The 23,513-nt window shown below is 47.2% G+C and overlaps 1 protein-coding gene across 1 annotated transcript in view; it reads left to right on the forward strand.

The window, feature by feature from the left end:
• The window catches only part of GYS2 (glycogen synthase 2), a 34,873-nt gene extending 12,137 nt beyond the window's left edge, over nt 1-22,736 (forward strand). Inside the window, exons 3-16 of the mRNA XM_077340232.1 lie at nt 1,417-1,608; nt 2,183-2,368; nt 5,663-5,807; nt 9,167-9,284; nt 10,236-10,356; nt 11,552-11,658; nt 12,187-12,246; nt 12,750-12,828; nt 13,796-13,909; nt 15,305-15,431; nt 16,377-16,472; nt 18,295-18,458; nt 19,572-19,652; nt 20,583-22,736. Of these exons, the coding sequence (XP_077196347.1) occupies nt 1,417-1,608; nt 2,183-2,368; nt 5,663-5,807; nt 9,167-9,284; nt 10,236-10,356; nt 11,552-11,658; nt 12,187-12,246; nt 12,750-12,828; nt 13,796-13,909; nt 15,305-15,431; nt 16,377-16,472; nt 18,295-18,458; nt 19,572-19,652; nt 20,583-20,804 (1,812 nt within the window). The 3' untranslated portion in view covers nt 20,805-22,736. The remainder of the gene's footprint in view (nt 1-1,416; nt 1,609-2,182; nt 2,369-5,662; nt 5,808-9,166; nt 9,285-10,235; nt 10,357-11,551; nt 11,659-12,186; nt 12,247-12,749; nt 12,829-13,795; nt 13,910-15,304; nt 15,432-16,376; nt 16,473-18,294; nt 18,459-19,571; nt 19,653-20,582) is intronic.
• The last annotated feature ends 777 nt before the right edge of the window (nt 22,737-23,513 follow it).

A 23,513-nucleotide genomic window follows, 5' to 3' on the forward strand; every position in this document is an offset into this window, starting at 1 on the left:
GGTTTAATGATCATAGAATCATAGAATCATAGAGTTGGAAGGGGCCATACAGGCCATCTAGTCCAACCCCCTGCTCAACGCAGGATCAGCCCTAAGCATCCTAAAGCATCCAAGAAAAGTGTGTATCCAACCTTTGCTTGAAGACTGCCAGTGAGGGGGAGCTCACCACCTCCTTAGGCAGCCTATTCCACTGCTGAACTACTCTGACTGTGAAAAACTTTTTCCTGATATCTAGCCTATATTGTTGTACTTGAAGTTTAAACCCATTACTGCGTGTCCTCTCCTCTGCAGCCAACGGGAACAGCATCCTGCCCTCCTCCAAGTGACAACCTTTCAAATACTTAAAGAGGGCTATCATGTCCCCTCTCAACCTCCTTTTCTCCAGGCTGAACATTCCCAAGTCCCTCAACCTATCTTCATAGGGCTTGGTCCCTTGGCCCCAGATCATCCTCGTCGCTCTCCTCTGTACCCTTTCAATTTTATCGACGTCCTTCTTGAAGTGAGGCCTCCATCACTGCACACAGTACTCCAGGTGTGGTCTGACCAGTGCCGTATACAATGGGACTATGACATCTTGTGATTTTGATGTGATGCCCCTGTTGATACAGCCCAAAATGGCATTTGCCTTTTTTACCGCTGCATCACATTGCCAGGTCCTGTTCTAGCATTCTGACCACTACAGCCTAGCCTACACCCCACAGCACACCAGTAGGATGAACTGGAGAGGAGGAAATCTGGGGGTTCCGACACCCGGTCGCACAGCTCCTAAGATGTAGAGCTATCTGAGAACATCCTCACCTAGCCCTATAGGAATGCCAGGCCCCCGGTGGGACCTGGAGATCCCCTGGAATCATAGCTCATCTTCAGGCAGCTAGATAGACTTCAGCAGTGAATTGATTTTGACTCTGAGTTTCAATCAATCAATATTTATTTACGGTCATTCAGACCAAAATTCAAATACGTGCAATTAAAAACTATTTGTTGTTGTTAGGTGCGAAGTCATGTCCGACCCATCACGACCCCATGGACAATGATCCTCCAGGCCTTCCTGTCCTCTACCATTCCCTGGAGTCCATTTAAGTTTGCACCGACTGCTTCAGTGACTCCAGCCAGCGACCTCATTCTCTGTCGTCCCCTTCTTCTTTTGTCCTCGATCGCTCCCAGCATTAGGCTCTTCTCCAGGGAGTCCTTCCTTCTCGTGAGGTGGCCAAAGTATTTGAGTTTCATCTTCAAATTAAAAACTAAGACAATTTAAAAAGACAAAAAACAGTAATGGTATTATAAAAAATTTTTTTTTAAAGACTCTGAGTTTCAATTCACACTTGGTGCGTTCTTAAGAAATGAAAATATCAAGATTTCCAACACGTTGTCTGCCTTTCGCCCGATGGGAACGTCACACCTTTCTGTTTCTAACAGGTACATTTTGGCCGGTGGCTGATAGAAGGTAACCCCTACGTGGTGCTGTTTGATATTGGGTCAGCGGCTTGGAATTTGGACCGCTGGAAAGGGGAATTCTGGGACGCGAGCAGCATCGGAATCCCGTACCACGACCGAGAAGCCAACGATGCACTCATGTTCGGGTCTCTAACGGCCTGGTTCTTGAAAGAGGTAGGATGCCAGACTTGGCAGATGGCCACATCTATCCTGAAGATGGGCAAGGGGAAGTTTTTCCAGCTAGGTACATGGTCTTTTCAGCAGTAGCCTTGAGCATGCGAGGCGGAAGGAGGAAGGAGGGAGGGTATTTATTTTCTTTTATTTATTTATATTTATATACCGCCCACCCTGATGGCTCAGGGCGGCTTACATGAAACAGGAAAAAGATACAGATAACAGAAAGAACAGGTGATAACAGTAATAACATTATAATAACAATAATATTGGCAGCCTTCAAGCAAAGGTTGGATACACACTTTTCTTGGATGCTTTAGGATGCTTAGGGCTGATCCTGCGTTGAGCAGGGGGTTGGACTAGATGGCCTGTGTGGCCCCTTCCAACTCTATGATTCTGTGATTCTAATAACCTTAACATGATTGCAAACATAATTCAACGTCTCAAAGACCCGTTTGCTTCACAAACAAACCATGGGTCATTCATGATGTCTGAGCAGAACCCTGATGTGCTTAAATCTTTACATCTTTAATCTTTAAATAATAATAGCAACGACGCATCAAACTCTTTGCAGCTGTCCGATCAGTTGGAAGAGAAGCCGAATATCATTGCTCACTTCCACGAATGGCAGGCTGGGCCAGGACTGATCCTCTGCCGGGCCAGGAAGCTGCCTGTGGCGACGATCTTCACCACCCACGCCACACTCTTGGGGAGGTACCTCTGTGCGGCCAGCATTGATTTCTACAACCACCTGGACCATGTAAGGAGGGAAGATCTTCCCACTTTCCCCTGTTGCCCCTTTAGCACCACAGGTGCTTTCTCTCCCGCTGTGCTACTTATTGTCTTTTGGGGTGTTGCTTTCAAGGTTTGGTATCGTTTTTTTAAAAAAGCTTTTATACTTACTTATTACTTTAAAAGAGCCTCTTGTGGTGCAGAGTGGTAAGGCAGCAGACATGCAGTCTGAAGCTCTGCCCATGAGGCTGGGAGTTCGATCCCAGCAGCCGGCTCAAGGTTGACTCAGCCTTCCATCCTTCCGAGGTCGGTAAAATCAGGACCCAGCTTGCTGGGGGGTAAACGGTAATGACTAGGGAAGGCACTGGCAAACCACCCCGTATTGAGTCTGCCATGAAAACGCTGGAGGGCGTCACCCCAAGGGTCAGACATGACTCAGTGCTTGCACAGGGGATACCTTTACCTTTATTACTTTATGATTCTAATTTGTATTGCAAGGGTTCCCTAGGTGGTACATGTGAGTGCTGGGGTGTACCTGTCAACACTTTGCCTGGTGCCCACCAAATGTTATCAGAATGCGGGTGGGGCCCAGTAGGTCACTTGCCCATCATGGCTTCTGGTTGTCCACTGAAGATTCATAAGAACATCCTGCTGGCTCAGACCTGTCATCTTTTTAGTCCATCCTCCTGTGTCACAGAGTGGACAACTGGTTCCTCTGGACAGCCAACAACAGGGCAGAGAGGCCAAGGCCATGATAACATCAGAAGAGCCCTGCTGGATCAGACCAGGGGTCCATCTAGTCCAACTGCCTAAGGAGAGTTCTGCTGGGTCAGACCTGTGATCTTTCTAGGCCAGCCTCCTGTCTCACGCGGTGACCAACAAGTTCCTTTGGACAGCCAACAACATGGCAGAGAAGCTGAGGCCTTCATAAGACCATCAGATAAGGGCTGCTGGATCAGACCAATGGTCAATCGAGCCCAGCCTCCTGTCTCACACAATGGCTAACCGGTTACTCTGGACAGCCAACCACAGGGCAGAGAGGCCGAGGCCTTCATAAGACCATCGGAAGAGGCCTGCTGGGTCAAACCAATGAGGGTCCATCTAGTCTGGCATCCTGTCTCATGCCAGAGGTCCAAAAAGAGGACATAGAGGCCAAGGCCTTCCCTTGATGTTGCCCTGGACACAATAGTGGTTCTTGACTACTTTCAAAGCAAGGGAGAAGCAGAGGAGGTTCACTAACTCCTGTACATGAAAGCTTTCACCCAGAGTTAAATTTTCTTGGTCTTAAACATGCCGCTGGACTCAAACTCTGTTCTGCTGCTTCGGACCAATGCGTCCACCCACGTGAATCGAGGATCATAATTCAGTTTGTATATTTCTGTTTCCACTTACAATTCTGGAATGACCAGTCTGGAGAATTCCAGTGCCGGCCACCCCACTCCAGAGCCTGCAGACACCCTCGTCTCTGTGCTTTCCCGCAAGGGACTGAGGCGGAACTCAAGGGGTTCTAGAGCTCATGGACGGTCCCCTCTTGAAAGGTGGGCGTTTGAAGGGTGCCAGGACAAGAGAGGACCCCGGATCCATCCTGTTGTTGCTGCCCCCCCCAGTTGCTTGCAGCCCGCAAGAGTACTTTCTGACAACCTCTCGCATTTCGTAAGAGATCGGCTGGTTTTAATGAGGCCATCTCCGGCTGTGAAAAGGTCATTTTGCCCCCGAGGCCCAATGAGAAAGCAGGGGAGGGGGGGGGAGAACCCAGAAGCTTCTTAGAAAAAGAACCTAGAGAGGCAGATCTGCGTGAGGCATCCTCCCCTCCGTCCGTCATCAGAAGACGATGAAGGTCAAGGGAGTGATTTGTCCAGTACTAAAAGGCTCCCGGACCTCAGGGCATTCGGCTTTCCTTTAACCTTTCAGATGAGACAACTGCTTTTTAAAAGGGCAGGTCGTGTCTCGATTCCTCCCCCCACCTCCCATGCTTTCAAATAGGATTTATGACATGTGTTGTTGTTGATGTTTTTCAAAAACACGCTTGGAATCAGATAGGTTTTCTCTGCACGGAGCTTTCTTGGAAAGTTCTCAGGCAGCTCTTGGGCTCGGCATGAAAGCGGGGCAGGAGGAGGAAGGAGAGGGGCGCATGGACGCATGCAGCTGCCCTCTGCTGAATCAGACCCTTGGTCCGTCACGGCCAGTATTGCCTCCTCAGACTGGAAGTGGCTCTCCAGGGTCTCTGGCAGAGGTCTTTCACATTGTCTTCTGTCTGTGGCAAGGGCTGACTAGTCTCCAGTTACTTATGGTGACCCCAGCAAGAGGCTTTCAAAGCAAGGGAGAAGCAGACGGGGGTTTGCCAATTTCTTCCTCTGCAGAGACTTCCTTGGTGGTCTCTCATCCAAGCTTTATGGTGACTCCAGGAAGGGGGTTTCAAGGCAAGGGAGAAGCTGAAGTGGTTTGCCATTGCCTTCCTCAGCAGAGCCTTCCTTGGTGGTCTCTCATCCAAGCCTGATAATGCCTCCTGCAAGGGGCTTTCAAAGCAAGGGAGAAGCAGAGGGGGTTCACCAATTCCTTCCTCTGTAGAGCCTTCCTTGGTGGTCTCTCTTTCAAGCCTTGTGGCAACCTCAGCAAGGGGTTTTCAAGGAAAAAAATAAGTGGAGATAGTTTGCCATTGCCTTGAATTTTGACTGCAAGCTCCATGTCTGAAATTATGATTGTATATTGTTGGGAGCTTCACATTTTAAGTGAAGGCCCCCTCCTCTGGTTAGGTAGCTTCACGGTCATAATTCAGAACAAAGTCTGAGACCGGTGGCACCTTTAACACCAACGGCATATAACTCTGGGGGTAAGCGTTCATGGGCATGCCCACTTTGTCAGATCCATCTGAAGTGTGAACAGGAAACTCATACCGTGCACATGGAAAGCTGGCTTCTAAGTTATACACAAACTATTATATTGATTCTGGTCCATTACATGGGATTTTCTTTTTGCATAACAATTGTACTGTGTAACCTTTTGTTTTTATGGAATGACAATTGCAGATGAATGACAATCCCGTCACATCATTCCCCTGCTATTGTCATTTGCCCGGTAATGTCATTCAACATTCCGCAGGAATTCGAAAGAGTAACATGCATTTTTAGCATGCATCATGGATACAAATATCTCTCTCTCTCTCTCTCTCTCTCTCTCTCTCTCTCTCTCTCTCTCTCTCTCTCTCTCTCTCTCTCTCTCTCTCTCTCTCTCTCTCTCTCCCTCTCATATTTTGGATGCATGTATGTGTGCAAGTATTGCTTCAAGGTTTCCATAACAGTTTGTATTTCTTGCCCTTTGACAGTTCGACATAGATAAAGAAGCTGGCGAGAGACAGATATACCACCGATACTGCATGGAGCGAGCATCAGTCCACTGCTCCCATGTCTTCACCACAGTCTCTCAGATAACTGCCATAGAAGCTGAGCACATGCTCAAGAGAAATCCCGGTAAGAACGGCATGGCTGCCCCTGGAAGAGACCTGACTGTGCAGATGAGCAGGCTGAAAAATCTCTAGGGGTTTGGGGGACAACAAAATGGCATCTTTAAGACCAACCAAGATTGATTCAAGGTGTGAGTTGTCGAATGCATGCACACTTCCTCAGACAATGGAACAGGGATCATGAGAGTACAGATATAAGGAGGGAGTAAATTAGTAGCAAATTAGTAAACTGTGTCATAACATCCCAATTATGCCGCATGATGATTCTTTGCTATAACAAGCTAATCAGTCCTTTGGGTTCAGTTGTAGTACACAAAAACATTGGAGAAATAAAAATGTCAAGGTTAGTAATTAACGGCAGACACTTTCCCAGTTGTGAAGAGATTTTCCCAGATGGGGAGAGATTTGGGGGTGGAGCCTTGGGGGAGGTGGGTCTTGGGGAGGGGAGGATGCTCCACAGGTTACAACACCATACAGCTCACCTTCCAAGGAAGCTATTTGTTCTCCTGGGGTATTGACCTCTGTTCTCTGGAGATGAGTTTTAATTCCAGGAGATCTCCAGGCCCCAACTGGAGTTTCCAAATATGAAAACTGGTCGAACCACGGAGATACAAACAGAAAGAAAGGAGGCTGTATAATAAAAGTTTTTCAAATCAAACAATCACGTCTCCATTTTGTTGTGAAAACCTTGGAGCTATACATTATAAATATTTATAGTTACAAATGTTATGTACGCTGGAGCAAGTCACTGAAGAAAACTGTATCTTTTGAAAACGAGTGCGTAAATCCGGGACTCGTTCTGGCTAGCTCCAAGATTCACACAGTAAAATGGAGATGTGATTCTTTGATTTGAAAAACTTTATTATACAGCCCCTGGGTCACAGTTTGGTACTGTTTTAAGACCGTTTTAATGGGATTTTATTGTTTTGGGGGTTTTATGCTGTGACCCGCCACGAACCAGCTTGCAGGGAGTGGCGGGTAAGAAATTTAATAAATAAATAAATAAAAATAAATTTGTACCCAACTGGAATTTGGCAACTAAAATGGAGGAGTTTGAGGCTGGTCATGGTAACCTGTGAGCCTTCCTTCCTTGCATACCCAGGGAATTGCTGATCACCACTGTGGGGTCGTAGGTGAATTTCCTCCAGGCCAGGCTGGATTCTGGAGATTCTTGGTAGAGGGATCACTTGGGCATGAAAGTGGGGTCACTGTGGGTGGGGAGGTAGTTGTGAGTTCCTGCATCATGCGGGGGTTGGACTAGATGGCCTTGGAGGTCCCTTCCAACTCTAGGATTCTATGACCATTCTTAACCAAGCAAAGAATTGTTTTGTTGATTACGGAATGAAGTTTGAGTCCAGCAACACCTTTAAGGCCAGTGTTAATACCCAGAGTTAAACTTGGTTGGACTTAAAGGTGCCATTGGACTCTGTTCTGCTGCTTCAGACCAACACGGCTACCCACCTGAACCTTTGTTGATTACTGATGTGCATTTTAACAGATTTATCAAACAGGCTCTGCTGCCTGGAGCTGGCTTGCTGGTAGGGCGGTATAAAAATCAAATAAATAAATGAAATACACAGGACCACTAATATACAAGGGCAGGGGAAATGCATAGCATCCGTGCCTGACCAGGGATTTCTGAAATTTCGCTCTCAAGTTTTCCTGTGATCTTTCCCGAAACTTTACAGTAGAGCAAGTTTGGGAAAGTTCAGAGAACAATTGGGGAAACTACAGGGAACAGGGGTTGGGGGGGAGGAGGACTTCTCAAAAGCATCGATCTCAGGGCATAACCCCCATGTGGAAACAGCCCTAGATTAGAAGCATTTAGTCTTTGGGATGTCAGTTGACAAAGCGGTGAAATACGCCCGGACTCTTGTTGGTCAAAATAGGGTCAGTGAACCCAGCAACAGTAGATCATTAACCCTGAAGCCTCTGCAAGGTCATGAGCGTAGAAGCAGAACGGCTGTCAAGAGAGCAACAGGCCCTGCTCCAGAGTCAGAACCATGTCTACCACCGGGATTCCCAACCATGGGTCTGTGGACTTCTGGGGAATTGCGGGAGCTCTGAAGTGGCGTGGTCTGGGCTGTCATCTCAGCTCCTGCTTTTCTTTCCAGGCTACATGAGGTGGAGCTGCCATAGTATCAGGAAATTCTGGGGAAATGTGGGGAGAGGGAGCAAAGCAGAGTGAAGGGGGTTGATGTCACTTCCGGGGGTGTGGCCAAATGACATCATCTCCGGGGCTCTTCAGAGCCTGAAAAATTATTTCCTCCACGGTCCAGTGTTCTACTCACTGACAGCCGCTATACTTCAAACGCCAGTATTTCTGTGAAGTTCTAGGCTGGCGTCAAAGTTTACTCTGCGAGGAGTCCCACTGATGTTAATCCGGGGGCTCACATGTCAGTCCTTCCAAGGACACTGCAGGCTCCTCTTTGCAGCCCGGACAATCTCCAGTCTTTGAACTCTGATGGTGGCTGTTTTGGAACTGCTCCGGTGTTTTCAGGCATTAGCCAAAAGAGGTCAAGTCTAAGTGGGTATTATAAGAAACAGACAGAGAGATGGCCATTTTGGGTGTGTTTAGGCATACATGAGATGCTTTTTAACAGTCACTGCTGTGGCTCCTGGTAGAGCAGGGATTTAGCCCCTTCTACGGTTGTCAGCAATGACAAACCATCCCTATTCATCTCTTCCCCCCCAAATCCTACGGGGTTGGCTGTGCCTTGGTAATACTTTCCCAGAGTTGCCAGCCCTACAGAGGCAAAACCTTGGGGACTTTGGGGGGCAGAGCTCGGGGAGGAGAAGTGGATGCTGTGACATCACTTCTGACCGAACTCCCAAGCAAGGTGTTTCAGCTCCTCTCTCGCACCCCTCTAGGAATTGCCTCAGTCTCGATGACAAAGACCATAGAGATGAGAGGAAATTCCTAGAATGTCTTGGATGGTCACACAGAAGTGACCACAGGGTCTGTACTATTGCTACCCCCATTATTCTCTCATTGCTCAATCAAGCGAGTGTGAGTAAAGGAGTGCAGAGGTGAGAGTTTGCCCATCACCGGTGGGCAACTGATAACACTAGCCCTTTCCCTATGCCATTTTGCAGTCGCTATTACCTACTGTCCCAGGTGTCCGAAAGATAAACTCTCAGCTGCTCTCAACATTCCATTTCTCAGCTGCTCTCAACATTCCATCCATCTCTCAGCTGCTCTCAACATTCCATTTCTCAGCTGCTCTCAACATTCCATCCATTTCTCAGCTGCTCTCAACATTCCGTCCATCTCTCAGCTCTTCTCAACATGCCATCCATCTAGAGTTTTCTTTTCTTCGGGACCTACTGAGATATTACCGCTTGTCTTCTGCTTTGTTTCCCTAGATGTCGTCACTCCAAACGGCCTGAACATTAAGAAATTCTCAGCCATGCATGAGTTTCAAAATCTGCATGCCACTTGTAAGGCTAGGATCCAAGAGTTTGTTCGAGGCCATTTCTATGGGTAAGACCCCAAACAAGTAGCTGGGTGGCCCATTTACATGCTGTTTCCTATGTGCCCGAGGTGCTGTGTCTCAGTGTTGGCTGAGAAACATATGTTTACCCAGTCTCACATAAAGGAGCATGTATTCCCAAGATGACCTCAACAAGTGGGTGTCATAGAGGGTCCACTAGCATTGACAGGTCAAGGCTGCACACGAAGGATGACATGGGAAAGATTCTCTCTTCTGTGCCTGCTATTTGGATGGATGGACAGAAGTTCAGATGATGGATGGATGGATGGATGGATGGATGGATGGATGGACAGATGATGGATGGATGGATGGATGGATGGATGATTGATGGATGGATGGACGGATGGATGATGGATGGATGATTGATGGATGGATGGACAGAAGGTCAGACAATGGACGGATGAATGGATAGATGATTGATGGATGGATGGACAGAAGGACAGATGATGGATGGATGGATGGATGGATGATTGATGGACAGAAGGACAGACGATGGATGGATGGATGGATGGATGGATGGATGGACAGAAGGACAGACAATGGATGGATGAATGGATAGATGATTGAAAGACGGACAGAAGGACAGATGATGGATGGATGGATGGATGGATGGATGATGGACAAATGGAAAGATGATGGATGGATGGATGGATGGATTCATACATGAATCCACATACCTCATCTCTGCTTAAGGCTATGGGTACTGGAGAATCTATCCCTCTCTGTCAAACAGACTTTCTTCTCCTCTGATAAGCAAATCTATGGACTCCACAGCCCAAGATACAGAGGGATCTGATGACTATTCAGGTTCCCTACATGGAAAAGCTAGGATGGGGATTCTGTTTCCTGCAACTAGCAGAAACAACGTTCCCTCCTTACAATACCAACAGCAAGAATTGTTTGGCTAATGGCTACTTTCTGTTTCTCTCTCCCCTTTTCAGCCATCTTGACTTCAGCCTTGAAAAGACCTTGTTTTTCTTCATCGCCGGGCGATACGAGTTTTCAAACAAAGGAGCCGACATGTTTTTAGAGGCCTTGTCTCGATTAAATTTCCTGTTGCGGGTAAGAAATGTGTGACGATTCCTTTTACTGAATGATACCCTTGATTTAGTGGCTTCGCTATCGCCTTCTCTGGTTGGTGATGGATCTCCAGTGCAGACCTTCCAGTCCTGGGCTGATTCTGCACTTACTTTTTTTATTCCGTTGTGGATCCTGTTGCATTCAGATCGATTTGAACTCAGGTCTTCCTCTATCCCCCTCCCTCCTTGAAACTGAATGTGTTCTGCACTTGATTGGGGAAGCTCAGAAGGGGGGGGCAAGCACAGCAGGAGCCTCTTTCTTTTCTTGAATGAGGGGTGGGGGGAGAGGATTGGAGACAACAGAGGAGTGGAGAATAAATCTAAGAGGCAAATCTCTGCTGAGAGAAGTTAGGGCTTCTGGAGCACAGTCACTTTATGACAAGCCTTGCAACTGTGAACCAGGAAGTCTTTGAATGATGCCCCGGCCAATCAGGGAAGACTGCTTTGCTACAGCCTCATGGCAGCAAGTTACTTTGCAAAGAGCAGAGAGCTGCACTCTTCCTGATGCCAGTTTTTGAAATATTGAGGCTTATATCCACTCCAGCATATTGTGGGGGAAAGATAGGGTCACCACGAATCAATCGTGCTTATTGCAGAGGGGAAATTTAAAGTGCTCCAAATCAAAATGCAAATCGAATTCAGTGTAGATGGGAGGGATTGATTCAAACTGGGACTGGGTAAAAAGCCCCGTGCAGACTACACCCTGGTGTTGAGAATCCTTGCAGGTAAGCTATTATTTCGTTATCGAATGGTGTGTAGTGCAGACGAAAGATCTGACGATTGTCGGGCAGCTGGGCAAGGGACATTCAGCAGTGCTTTCCCATTGCCTGCCTCTGCATCACGACCCCTAGTGTTCCTCGGAGGAATTACCACCCAAATCCTTGACGGTCTCTCATCCAAATGCTAGCCAGGATCTTCCAGGATCGGGCTTGCCTGGGCTATCCAGGTCAGGGTGCAGGGGAGGGGTATCAAAACAGGGTCCTTTGTGTACAAGGCACGTGTACCATCGATAACAAAGCCCATCAATCAGGAAAAGAAGTGGCTGCACATTTTACTTTGGGCAACTCGGTGGAGAATTATGGAGAAGCCAACGCAAACTAGCTTAAGCGTAGAAACCAATTCCTTGTCCCTGAGGTCTTCGGGAAGAGAACTGAGAAAAGAACTGTATCCTTTTTCAGGTCCACAAGAGCGAAATGACAGTTGTTGTGTTCTTTATCATGCCAGCAAGTACTAACAATTTCAACGTGGAAACCCTCAAGGGCCAGGCCGTCCGAAAGCAGCTCTGGTAACTACCCATTTATTTCTTTCTCTGTCTCAATTATCCATTTATTCTGGCAAGAGATAGGCTCGGGGCTCTTCCTTTTGTGAGTCCTTTGCTGCACATCCCATAAGGGGACTTATACCTTACGACCCAAAAGAGTCTCAAAGCAGCTTAAAATCACCTTCCCTTCCTCTCCCCACAACAAACACCCTGTGAAGCAGGTGAGGCTGAGAGAGCTCTGAGAGAATTGCTCTGTGAGAACAGCTCTCTAAGAACTGTGACTGACCCAAGGTGTCCCACCTGGCTGCATGGGGGGAGGAGTGGTGAGTCGAATCCGGGTCTCCAGATTAGAGGCTGCCGCTCTTAACCACGACACCACCACCACGTTTTCACTAAAAATTTAACAAGGTCTCCGCCAAAGGGGGCTCTACCTTGTCAAACGTGCAGGGGGGAAACAAGAATGAAAGATAATGAAAGTTGAAAACATGGTGGGGGTGGGAAGGAAGGGAGAATGGAGTGTCCTTACTCTTAATGCCTCACTTGCTCCTGTAGGGACACGGCACATTCGGTGAAAGAAAAATTCGGGAAGAAGCTCTACGAAGCGCTATTAAGGTGAGACTTGTTGAATCCCCTGAAATTACGATGCAAAGTTATGTGTCTAGCGTTGCAAGCTCAGAGTTACGTATTCATGGAGGAGCGCTATAGCAATACGCTTTTGCTGCTATAGCAGTATAGCATATTTAAAATGGGAAAGCACAACGGGTCCCAATTTATCGGTTTATCCTAGTAGCACGTGGAGCACATGCTACGGACCCTGCATTTCCAGGGGCCCCGTGGTGCTGTACAGTTTTGGGGGCTTCACAATGTGATTGTTAGTGCATCACATATGTGGCTTGTGGGCCACAAGAACAAAAAAAGGGCCCTGTAAATCCTTAAATTGTCGCTGGCACTACAGGCCCTGCAAATCCTTACATCATCACCATATGAGGTGTCCTGCATGAATGAATTCCCAGCAGTGCTGGCTGGAGAAGGGCCAGCCTTCGCGTGAAACCTTCAAGAGCTTGTTGAAGCCATCTTGTTGCTTCCCTAAAAGACCTTCCTTATTACTTCTACAGAGGAGAAATCCCTGATATGAACAAGATCCTGGATCGTGACGACATGACTATCATGAAGCGAGCCATCTATTCCACCCAGGTTTGAGGCTGGGTCCCTTGTTGCTATGCCTGAAACACAGATACCCACGGGGAGGGAGGGAGGGAGGGATAGATGTCTGCCTCCACCACGGTGAGGCCCAGGCCACCATTGCCCTCCCAGCCCCATTCCTCCCCATCACCCACACCACAGAGCGGCCAGGGGGCCAGAAGGACTCTGGTGGCCCTGAGCTCACAGAAACAGTCAGCAGCCAACAGGGAGGCCACTGGTAGCCCTGGCCTCACAGTGGTTGCTGGAAGTCAAATGGGAGGTAGGTAGGCCATGGACCAGGAGCCCTCTGGCAGACCAGGCCTCACAGTGATGGAAGGCGGGCGACAGAGAAGCAGGTGGGCAGGGGGCCGGGAGGGCTCTGCATGGGCATGGGGTCATGAGATGCTTCCCCTCCACTTGGTCACCTGCCTCAACCATTCCCTAGTGCTTGGTGCATTCCTGCCTGCACTGCTCTTTGCCCCTAAGTAAAAGACAAATATATGCAAATTAATCTTACACCTCTACATTCAAACCAGCCACCTGTTGAATTCTTTTTTTTTTAAGTTGGCACCGTTTATTTAAATGTTGCACCAAAGACTGACTGTTCTCAGCTTCCTTTGGGATGAAGTTTCATGATGATGGGGCCACTAACAAGAAGGCCCCCCTTGGCTAGGATCATAGAATCATAGAGTTGGAAGGGGCCATACAGGCCATCTAGTCCAGGGGTAGTCAACCTGTGGTCCTCCAGATGTCCATGGACTAAAATTCCCATGAGCCCCTGCCAGCAAACGCTGGCAGGGGCTCATGGAGATTGTAGTCCATGGACATCTGGAGGACCACAGGTTGACTACCCCTGATCTAGTCCAACCCCCTGCTCAACGCAGGATCAGCCCAGAGCATCCTAAAGCATCCTCTAATATCTGCCCTTTTGTCCATTTGGTCCCTTCTCAGTTCTTTCTCTCCTGTTGTTCCCCGGCAGCGACAGAGCCTCCCGCCGGTGACGACCCACAACATGATTGACGATTCTAATGACCCGATCCTCAACACTATCAGACGTATCGGGCTGTTCAACAGTCGAACAGATCGGGTTAAGGTGACCATCTGAACGGTTTCTGTACTATGCATACATAGGTCTTCCCCCTTTGAAATGGACCGGACTTAGGAGCAATTAAAGCCAGTTTGGTGTAGTGGTTAGCAGTGTGGACTTCTCATCTGGCGAGCTGGGTTCAATTCTTCACTCCCCCACATGCAGCCAGCTGGGTGACCTTGGGCTTGCCACGGCACTGATAAAACTGTTCTGACCAAGCAGTGATATCAGGGCTCTCTCAGCCTCACCCACCTCACAGGGTGTCTGTTGTGGGGGGAGGAATGGGAAGGTGACTGTAAACCACTTTGAGACTCCTTCGGGTAGAGAAAAGTGGCATTTAAGAACCAACTCTTCTTCTTCTTCCTTCTTCCTTCTTCCTTCTTCCTTCTTCCTTCTTCCTTCTTCCTTCTTCCTTCTTCCTTCTTCTTCAACTGACTCCGATCAGTTTATACAGGGGCTTGAGCTCTGGATACACACTGCATATCTAGTTTGCCCAGGGAACCTAGTCCTCCTGGGAAGATCAAGACGGGTAGCCGTGTTAGCAGTAGAAAAGAAAAAGAGCTGCTTTTTTGTACTCCACTTTCAAGGCAAGGGAGAAGCAGAGGTAGTTTGCCATTGCCTGCCTCTGCAAGCCGTCCTTGGTGGTCTCTCATCCAAGCCTTATGGTAACCCCAGCAAGGGGATTTAAAGGCAAGGGAGAAGCAGAGGTGGTTTATCATGGCCTTCCTCTGCGGAGCCTTCCTTATTGTTCTCTCATCGAAGCCTTATAGTGACTGCAGCAAGGAGCTTTTGACGCTCTGACGCTCTGGCCAATCAGGGAAGACTGCTTTGCTATGAGGCGGAGAAGAGAGTTAATTTTTAAAAAAGCAAACATTTGCACACTTCCTGAGGCCAGGTTTTCAAATATCGCGGGGGGGAAAGGTAGGGTCACTCCCTGGACCAATCATGCATGTTGCAGAGGAAAAATTTAAAGCGCCCCAAATCAAAATGCAGATCGAATTCAGTGTAGACAGGAGGGATTCATTCAAACTGGGGCCTATTCTGCACACAATAGACAATACACTTTCAATGCACTTTAGAAGTAGATTTTCCTGTTCTGCACAGGAAAATCCAGCTGCGAAAGCACATTGAAAGTGCATTATCCTATGTGTGCACACTGGGATTGGGTAAAAGCCCTGTGCAGACTATGCCCTGGATTCCTCTTGCATGCTGCCAGTTCAGTAATGCATTTCCTTGCATGGAAGGCAAACAAATAAATTATTTTCTAAGAATTCTAATATCCCAAGGATTGTGCACAATAGTTGTTGCATATATAAGCAATAGCCCTGCTATTGATGGCAGAGATTTGTAGAGTTGGATAACTTTTTTAACACCTCTGGCTAACTTTCTTGAACTCTGCAGGTGATCTTGCACCCTGAATTCCTTTCTTCAACAAGTCCGCTTCTGCCAATGGACTATGAAGAGTTTGTCCGGGGATGCCATCTCGGGGTGTTTCCATCGTACTATGAGCCCTGGGGCTATACCCCCGGTAAGGTATCTTGCTAGCTTTTATATATTAAGATTCATAGAATCATGAAGTTGGAAGGGTTCATAGAGACCATCTAGTCCAAACCCTGTTGATAATATTAATTGATAATATTAACATATACGATTCACTGCCAGAAGATGTCTGCAAGAATATATGATTTAAAAAAAGAAAGTACCTGTATTGGGCTGTGCCAATATCGCATCTAATTTTAAACTAGGCTGTAGAGGGCGGATCCTTAAATCCACAGACTAGGGCCATTTTTACAAACCTGAGAGGGAGAAAAACTGGGTTTGAAATCTGTATTCTAACAAATATATTATGGGAGAGTCAGCCTGATGAGATAATACAAGCAATGCCTGTAGGCTTTAGGAAATGAATGCCCTCAGAGGCTATTTTGGGAGTTCCTAAGCAAACAGCAATATTGCCAGCCTTCAAGCCTTGGCTTCTGTCATTAAAAGTCAAGGGTGGTGGTGGAGTAGAGACCTTTCCAATGCTGTTTGGTCTCCCAGACCATCCCTGATCCCCTCCTCCTTATCCTGAAGGACTAGTCAGATGATTCTTTTTTTTTAATTCTGTTTTATGTCATTTTCTGGTAGTTCAGTTACCTCTCGTACTGTACTCATTCTCTACTCTGCTTTCTACTCACTTTCAAATGCCTCTTTCCTTGACATTCAACTCTGTTCATCTGTTTTTACTTTCAGGTTCTTCTTTTCAGGCTCTTCTGTTTATCCTGGCTTTCTCTGTGGTCTCTTTGGTCACCGATCCTTTCCTCCTTTTTTTCCTTTTACACTTACATTGCAAGTTTGCGGACAGGGTGTCTCTTAGTTTTAAAGTAGTGCAGCATCTGGCTGTTATATCTATTAATAAATAATGTTTAAGTAATAACGATTAATATTTAAGTAATAACAATGACTAAAGAACAAACTTTCCCTTGTCTTCTGCTAGCCGAGTGCACCGTCATGGGAATTCCCAGTGTGACCACCAATCTCTCTGGATTTGGCTGTTTTATGCAGGAGCATGTAGCTGACCCAGCAGCTTACGGTGAGACTGTTTGAACTCAAAAGCTATTTTGAGCATCCACCATGTGACACACAGTGTTGGACTGGATGGGCCACCGGCCTGATCCAACATGGCTTTTCTTATGTTCTTATGGCCTTTCTGGTGGATCTCCTGATGGCACCTGGGCTTTGGCCACTGAGTAACACGGAGTGTTGGACAGGATGGAACACTGGCCTGATCCAACATTGCTTCTCTCATGTTCTTTTGGCCATGCTGGTGGACCTCCTGATGACTCCTGGGCTTTGGCCACTGTGTAACACAGAATATTGGACTGGTTGGAACACTGGCCTGATCCAACATGGCTTCTCTCATGTTCTTTTGGCCATGCTGGTGGACCTCCTGATGGCAACTGGGTTTTACCCACTATGTAACACAGATTATTGGACTGGATGGGCCACTGGCCTGATCCAACATGGCTTCTCTTATGGTCCCACTGGTGGACCTCCTGATGGCACCTGGTCTTTGGCCACTGTGTGACTCAGAGTGTGGGACTGGATGGGCCATTGGCCTGATCCACCATGTCTTCTCTTATGTTCTTATAGACGGAACACTCTGTCTGGGGCATTGATGCCTTGTATTCTTGGTCAATCCTGGTTAGTACAGGGACAGAAGCCCTTTAAGGAAGTCCACGATTGCTATGCAAAGGCAGGTAATGGCAAACCACCTCTGTTCTTCCCTTGCTTAGAAAAACCCTCCATGTTTGCCATGAGTTGATGGCATTTCCCACTGCCATTCCGCAAGCCAATGGTGCAGCTCAGTTTTCCAGTCTAGAATGTGAGCTTTGGGGCTCCAAGATCCACTACAATAAAAACAGCGAGATGAAAAGATCGAATATGAATCATAGAATCATAGAGTTGGAAGGGGCCATACAGGCCATCTAGTCCAACCCCCTGCTCAACGCAGGATTAGCCCTAAGCATCCTAAAGCATCCAAGAAAAGTGTGTATCCAACCTTTGCTTGAAGACTTCCAGTGAGGGGGAGCTCACCACCTCCTTAGGCAGCCTATTCCACTGCTGAACTACTCTGACTGTGAAAAACTTTTTCCTGATATCTAGCCTATATCGTTGTACTTGAAGTTTAAACCCATTACTGCGTGTCCTTTCCTCTGCAGCCAGCAGAAACAGCATCCTGCCCTCCTCCAAGTGACAACCTTTCAAATACTTAAAGAGGGCTATCATGTCCCCTCTCAATCTCCTTTTCTCCAGGCTGAACATTCCCAAGTCCCTCAACCTATCTTCATAGGGCTTGGTCCCTTGGCCCCAGATCATCTTCGTCGCTCTCCTCTGTACCCTTTCAATTTTATCTACGTCCTTCTTGAAGTGAGGCCTCCAGAACTGCACACAGTACTCCAGGTGTGGTCTGACCAGTGCTGTATACAATGGGACTATGACATCTTGTGATTTTGATGTGATGCCTCTGTTGATACAGCCCAAAATGGCATTTGCCTTTTTTACCGCTGCATCACACTGCCTGCTCATGTTTAGTTTACAATCCACAAGTACCCCAAGGTCTCGTTCACACACCGTGCTACCTAGAAGCGTATCCCCCATCCAGTAGGCATGCTTTTCATTTTTCTGACCCAGATGCAGAACTTTACACTTATCTTTATTAAATTGCATCTTGTTCTCATTTGCCCATTTTTCCATTGTGTTCAGATCTCGTTGAACTCTGTCTCTATCTTCCGGAGTATTTGCCAGTCCTCCCAATGAATGATTTTTTAAAAGATTATGATGCATAAAGACAGATGCAAAGGAATCCTCCAAAGGTTAAACGCCTCTGTGTCTGCCTGCCTTGTCTCCTACAGGTATTTACATTGTGGACAGGAGATATCGCTCTCCAGATGAGTCTTGCAACCAGCTGACGCAGTTCCTGTACGCCTTCTGCCAGCAGTCCCGTCGGCAAAGGATCGTCCAGAGAAACCGAACGGAGAGGCTCTCGGATTTGCTGGACTGGAGATACCTGGGCAGGGTACGCTAAGCCAGGGGTAGTCAACCTGTGGTCCTCCAGATGTCCATGGACTACAATTCCCATAAGCCCCTGTGGAGGACCACAGGTTGACTACCCCTGCGCTAAGCTGTGTCACGCAGGTCCCGTCTCTCCCTGCTTTTCAGAGAAGTCCCTGTATCACTCTGTCTGTTAAGTTGAGGCTATGATACTTGGGTCCCGTTATGAGAAGAGAAAAGTCTCTGGGGAAAAACCCGATAAAGCTGGAGAAGGTTGAAGGCCTCAGGATAAGAGGAAGGCCCAGCATGAGATGGCCCATGTCAATAAAGATGCCACGGCCCTCCGTTTGCAAGACTTGAGCACGGCAGTTAACGATTGGACGTTTCTTCCACCCCTAAATTTTAGTATCTTATCAGAAAAGTTAGCAGGAAGAAAAGTTGCAGAGATTTCATGTAACAAACCCAACCATCTTGGAATTCCTCTGGTGGTCTCAGGTTAATTAAATTAGTTAGCTTTGCCATTACCGCAGGCTCCCTAAGTGTTCTGGTCTATATCAGAATATTCTTGCTGCTTCCACCTCAATGCAATCTGGCAGGGGTGGCTGCATGAAAGATTTCCCTGGCTTGTTTTGGTAAGTCTGCAGGGAAAACACTTAGCGGCATATTTTTCAGATCCAAGGGAAACTTAAATCCAAGAATAGTTTGTAGCTTATCGTGGACTTTTAAAAACAATTTTTTAAACAGAGGCTGGAGAGCCATCTGACAGAGAGGTTGATTCTTTGAATGCAAAGGGGTGGCAGGTTACAGTAGATGAGCAATTGGGATGTGAGTGTCCTGCATAGAGCAGGGGGTGGACTAGATGACCCAGGAGGTCCCGTCCAACTCTATGATTCTATGACCTTTCTCCAAAACATTCTTATAACTTTACAAGACCCCCCAAAAAAAGACCCAATAGTCTCACGGCATCTCCAACACACACTATCACATTGACTTGACACTCTGCAAATAACTTTAGATGTTAGGTACCCTCTATAAAACAGTTTTATACCAACTCCCTCTCAATATCTGACATTGTGTCCCCATTAAATAACCCTATTGTTGAATGCCGTTTTCTCTCCACCTTCCATTCGTCTTGCAGTATTACATGCATGCCCGGCATTTGGCTCTGAGTCGAGCATTTCCTGAAAAATTCGAGATGGAACCAAACGCTCCTCCAAAGGTAACTTTTGCTGAAAAGGGTGTCATTTAAGGATCAGCTTTCTAAAATATGAAGGGGGTGGTTGGGAAATGACTGGGAACACAAGACAAGTCAAGGCTTCTGCTTGTAACGCAAAGACCTTTTCATGCCCGGTGAGTAGGAGGCAGCCCCGCCTTCCCACTAGTTATCAGCTAAGCCTCCATCTTTCAAGAAGCTTCACTTTTATCTGCACAACAGCCCTCTGAAGTAGGACAGGCAGAATTATCAGCCCGTTATCACCGAGTGATTCGCTAGGCCTGTGGCAAAGCCAAAAAAGACTCGAGACTTGATCGAGGCATGCACATTTGGGTGTGAAAAATCAAAACCAGGGGTAGTCAAACTGCGGCCCTCCAGATGTCCATGGACTACAATTCCCAGGAGCCCCCTGCCAGCGAATGCTGGCAGGGGGCTCCTGGGAATTGTAGTCCATGGACATCTGGAGGGCCGCAGCTTGACTACCCCTGATCAAAACTCACAAAAATTTGGCCTTGCAGCTCCAGTGAAAGGGCCCAGGCAGTAGGCAATGGGAAAGATCCCTGCCCGAGACCCTGGAAAGCTGTTTCCAGTCTGAGTAAACCACATCGTCTTTGATGGACTAATTTCATATAAGGCAGTATCCCGTGTGTTCCTGTAACCATTTCCTGTCCATTTTCTGCCTTTATTTCTGGGATTAAGAGGGGCAGCCTCTAATCTGGACAGCTGGCCTTGATTCCCCATTCCTCCACAGGCAGCCAAGCTGGGTGACCTTAGGTTAGTCACAGTTCTCTTTAGAGTTGCTCTCGCAGAGCAGTTCTTTCAGGGCTCTCCCTCCAGCTGCCTCACAGGATGTCCGGTGATTGTAAGCCACTTTGACACGCTTTCGGGCAGTGAAAAACGGGGTGTAACAACCAGCTCTTGTTCTTCCTCTTTCAGACCGAAGGATTTCGGTTTCCCCGTCCGTCGTCGGTGCCCCCTTCGCCCTCCGTATCTCAGCACAACAGCCCCCACCAAAGCGACGAGGAAGACGAAGACGAAGATGAAAGGTACGACGAAGAGGAAGAAGCCGAGAGGGACCGGCAGAACATAAAATCCCCTTTCGGCATCAGCACTGTGCCCCAAGAAAAAAAGAAGCCGCATGGAGAATACAGGAACTGATCAAATCTCTTGGCTCCTGGCTCCCCTGGGCACTGCCCGTTCAGCCCATACCTGTATCACCTTGAAGGTCAACCTGACACTAGGGGAATGCTCATGATGGTACATGAGCTCAATGTTGGAAAGATCTCTACTTCCCCCTTCTTCTGAAATAGTTTGGATGATATATCTTTCCCTTCCTTCCCTGTGCTGGAGGTAGAAGACATTCAGGGAAGGACATTAGGATCGTATCCTGGCTTTTGAATTTGTGTGCCTGATACTGGAGAGAGGAGGATCAAAGCATTCCAGTATCCGCAAACATGGCGGGATTATTGGGGAAGAAAACTACCGCCATGGGTGTATCTACTAAGCCTGCTGCTGTTTTTTAAAAAAGGGGAACTCATTGAGCATTTTAGAATATTCTATATCTAAGTCAATGATGCTGGGAAAAGCAAGGTAGGGAAAGATGAAAGTAGTGGGCAAAGAGGAAGAGCCAACCTAGAGCAGATTGACTCCCATCTCGAAATCCGTAGCCCTCAATCGGCAAGACTTGATGGGACTTTCTGGAATTTGTTAATTCATAAGGACCTGTGATGCACACATTAGCTAATGCACTTTAGATGTAGATTTTCCTGTTCTGCACGGGAAAATCCAGCAGCAAAACCACATTGAAAGTGCATTATCCAGTGTGTGCAGAATGGGTACAGCAGGTCTCCACAAGTCGGAAGTGACTTGATTGTGCTCATGACACATATGCAAATTCAGTTGGTATTCTGCAAGCACAGATGTGCTCTTGACCACCTCTGGAGTACGGTGTTCAGTTTTGGGCACCCCAGTTGAAGAAGGATGTAGACAAACTGGAACGTGTCCAGAGAAGGGCAACAAAGATGGTGAGGGGTTTGGAGACCAAGACATAGGAGGAAAGGTTGGGGGAGCTTGGTCTATTTAGCCTGGAGAGGAGACGACTGAGAGGGGATCTGGTAACCATCTTCAAGTATTTAAAAGGGTGCCATATAGAGGATGGAGCAGAGTTGTTCTCCTTGCCCCGGAGGGATGGACCAGAACCAGTGGGATGAAATTAATTCAGAAGAAATTCCATCTAAACATCTGGAAGAAGTTCCTGACAGTTAGAGCGGTTTCTCAGTGGAACAGGCTTCCTCAGGAGGTGGTGGGTTCTCCATCTTTGGAAATTTTTTAACAGAGGCTGGAGAGCCATCTGACGGAGAGGCTGATTCTGTGAAGGCTCAGGGGGTGGCAGGTGACAGTGGATGAGCGATTGGGATGTGAGCGTCCTGCATAGTGCAGGGGGTTGGACTAGATGACCCAGGAGATCCCTTCTATGCAAATCCTTTTTTCTATCAATCTTAACCAGATTCAAGTGTCTTTTAGCCAGTATCATTAGGCACCGAGAAATTGAGTGCTGTTTTCAGACCATTAGTGTTATGTCAGATTATTTATGGACCAAATTGCAGACCTTTGATGTCATCATCGGTGACTGTCTTTATATATTTCTGGTTAAGTTGTTTAAAATCAGCAGCAGGCTTAGACAGGTTTCTAAAAACAGTGCTTTTCTTTCCCTTTCCCATATGGCTAAAATGAATGTTTTCTTTGGAAGATTTTTAAAAAAATACAGAATGCGAACATGAACAGAAAAAAGAAACAAAATGGGTGAAAAACGAATACCAAGTCCAGCCGTCAACCTTGTTGAGCGTAGCAAATGTGATCTTCTGGCTTTCTTCTGGGTTTGCACGTACTGTAGATTAGATTTCTGATTCTTGGTAGTTTGACATTGTTAGTTCTGCTGCAAGGACCCGAAACCCATAGCAGAGAGCATGGGAACAATGGCTACCCTGCCCCCTCCTTGGCCTTCTCTGGACCAAGATTTCAACAAAATGGCAGATCTATAATGTAGAATCATATGTAGATGTGGAATTAAATCTCATTTGTTATCGCGTATGTTTTTGAAACATTCCAAGTCAGGTTGCAAAAAAAATCTAAAATAGATTGGGCCTAAATTGGATCCAAAGGTGCCCTTCTGCTTACAGAACATCTCCTTCCACCTGGAGAGGGGCACCTTGAATCCCTTTGTTTGGATCCAAGCCATTATGGGGATTTCAGAACTTATGATTTTTGGCCAACCATGCTCAGCCAAACCTGGGGACATCCTTATGCAAAAAGAGCCCACCCCCCACCAAGTCCTCTTCAAAATTGGAAATTCCATCGACACTAAATGATAGGCTGTCCTGTTTCATGTTCGCCTTGAATTTTGACTTTTTTTGAATTTTGAATTTTTTCATTCGCTTTGTCATGATTTGAAGATTCAGCTCAAACGAGAACGTCCCCCGTTCTTCATTCTGTTGTCTATTGCTTTTCCTCCCTGGAACCTGGGGGGCTAAGGGGTTTCAAATAGGGGGCTTTGGGCAAGCAGCCCCAGACACCTCACTCTGTGCCCATTGAGGTGCCCATTGCAGGATCTTTGCTTCTCTGGGTGCTGGGAAAATAGAGAGCTTGAGGGGAAGGAAAGTCCAGTGACACGCAGAACAGGGAGGGAAAGGGTCCAAGCAAGAAGTTGGTTACGGAGGAGGAATCCAAGGAAAGACACAGAGCCTTGATCCCCCACCCAAAAAACAGGCAGTTGTGAAAGGACATTGAGGAAAGAGAATTGAGGCCATGAACTTTGTGTAGGTTAGAGTTGCCAGCTCTGGGTTGGGAAATACCTGGAGTTTTGGGGGG

The sequence above is a fragment of the Paroedura picta genome, chromosome 5, assembly GCF_049243985.1.
Source record: "Paroedura picta isolate Pp20150507F chromosome 5, Ppicta_v3.0, whole genome shotgun sequence".
NCBI classification, from domain to species: domain Eukaryota; kingdom Metazoa; phylum Chordata; class Lepidosauria; order Squamata; family Gekkonidae; genus Paroedura; species Paroedura picta.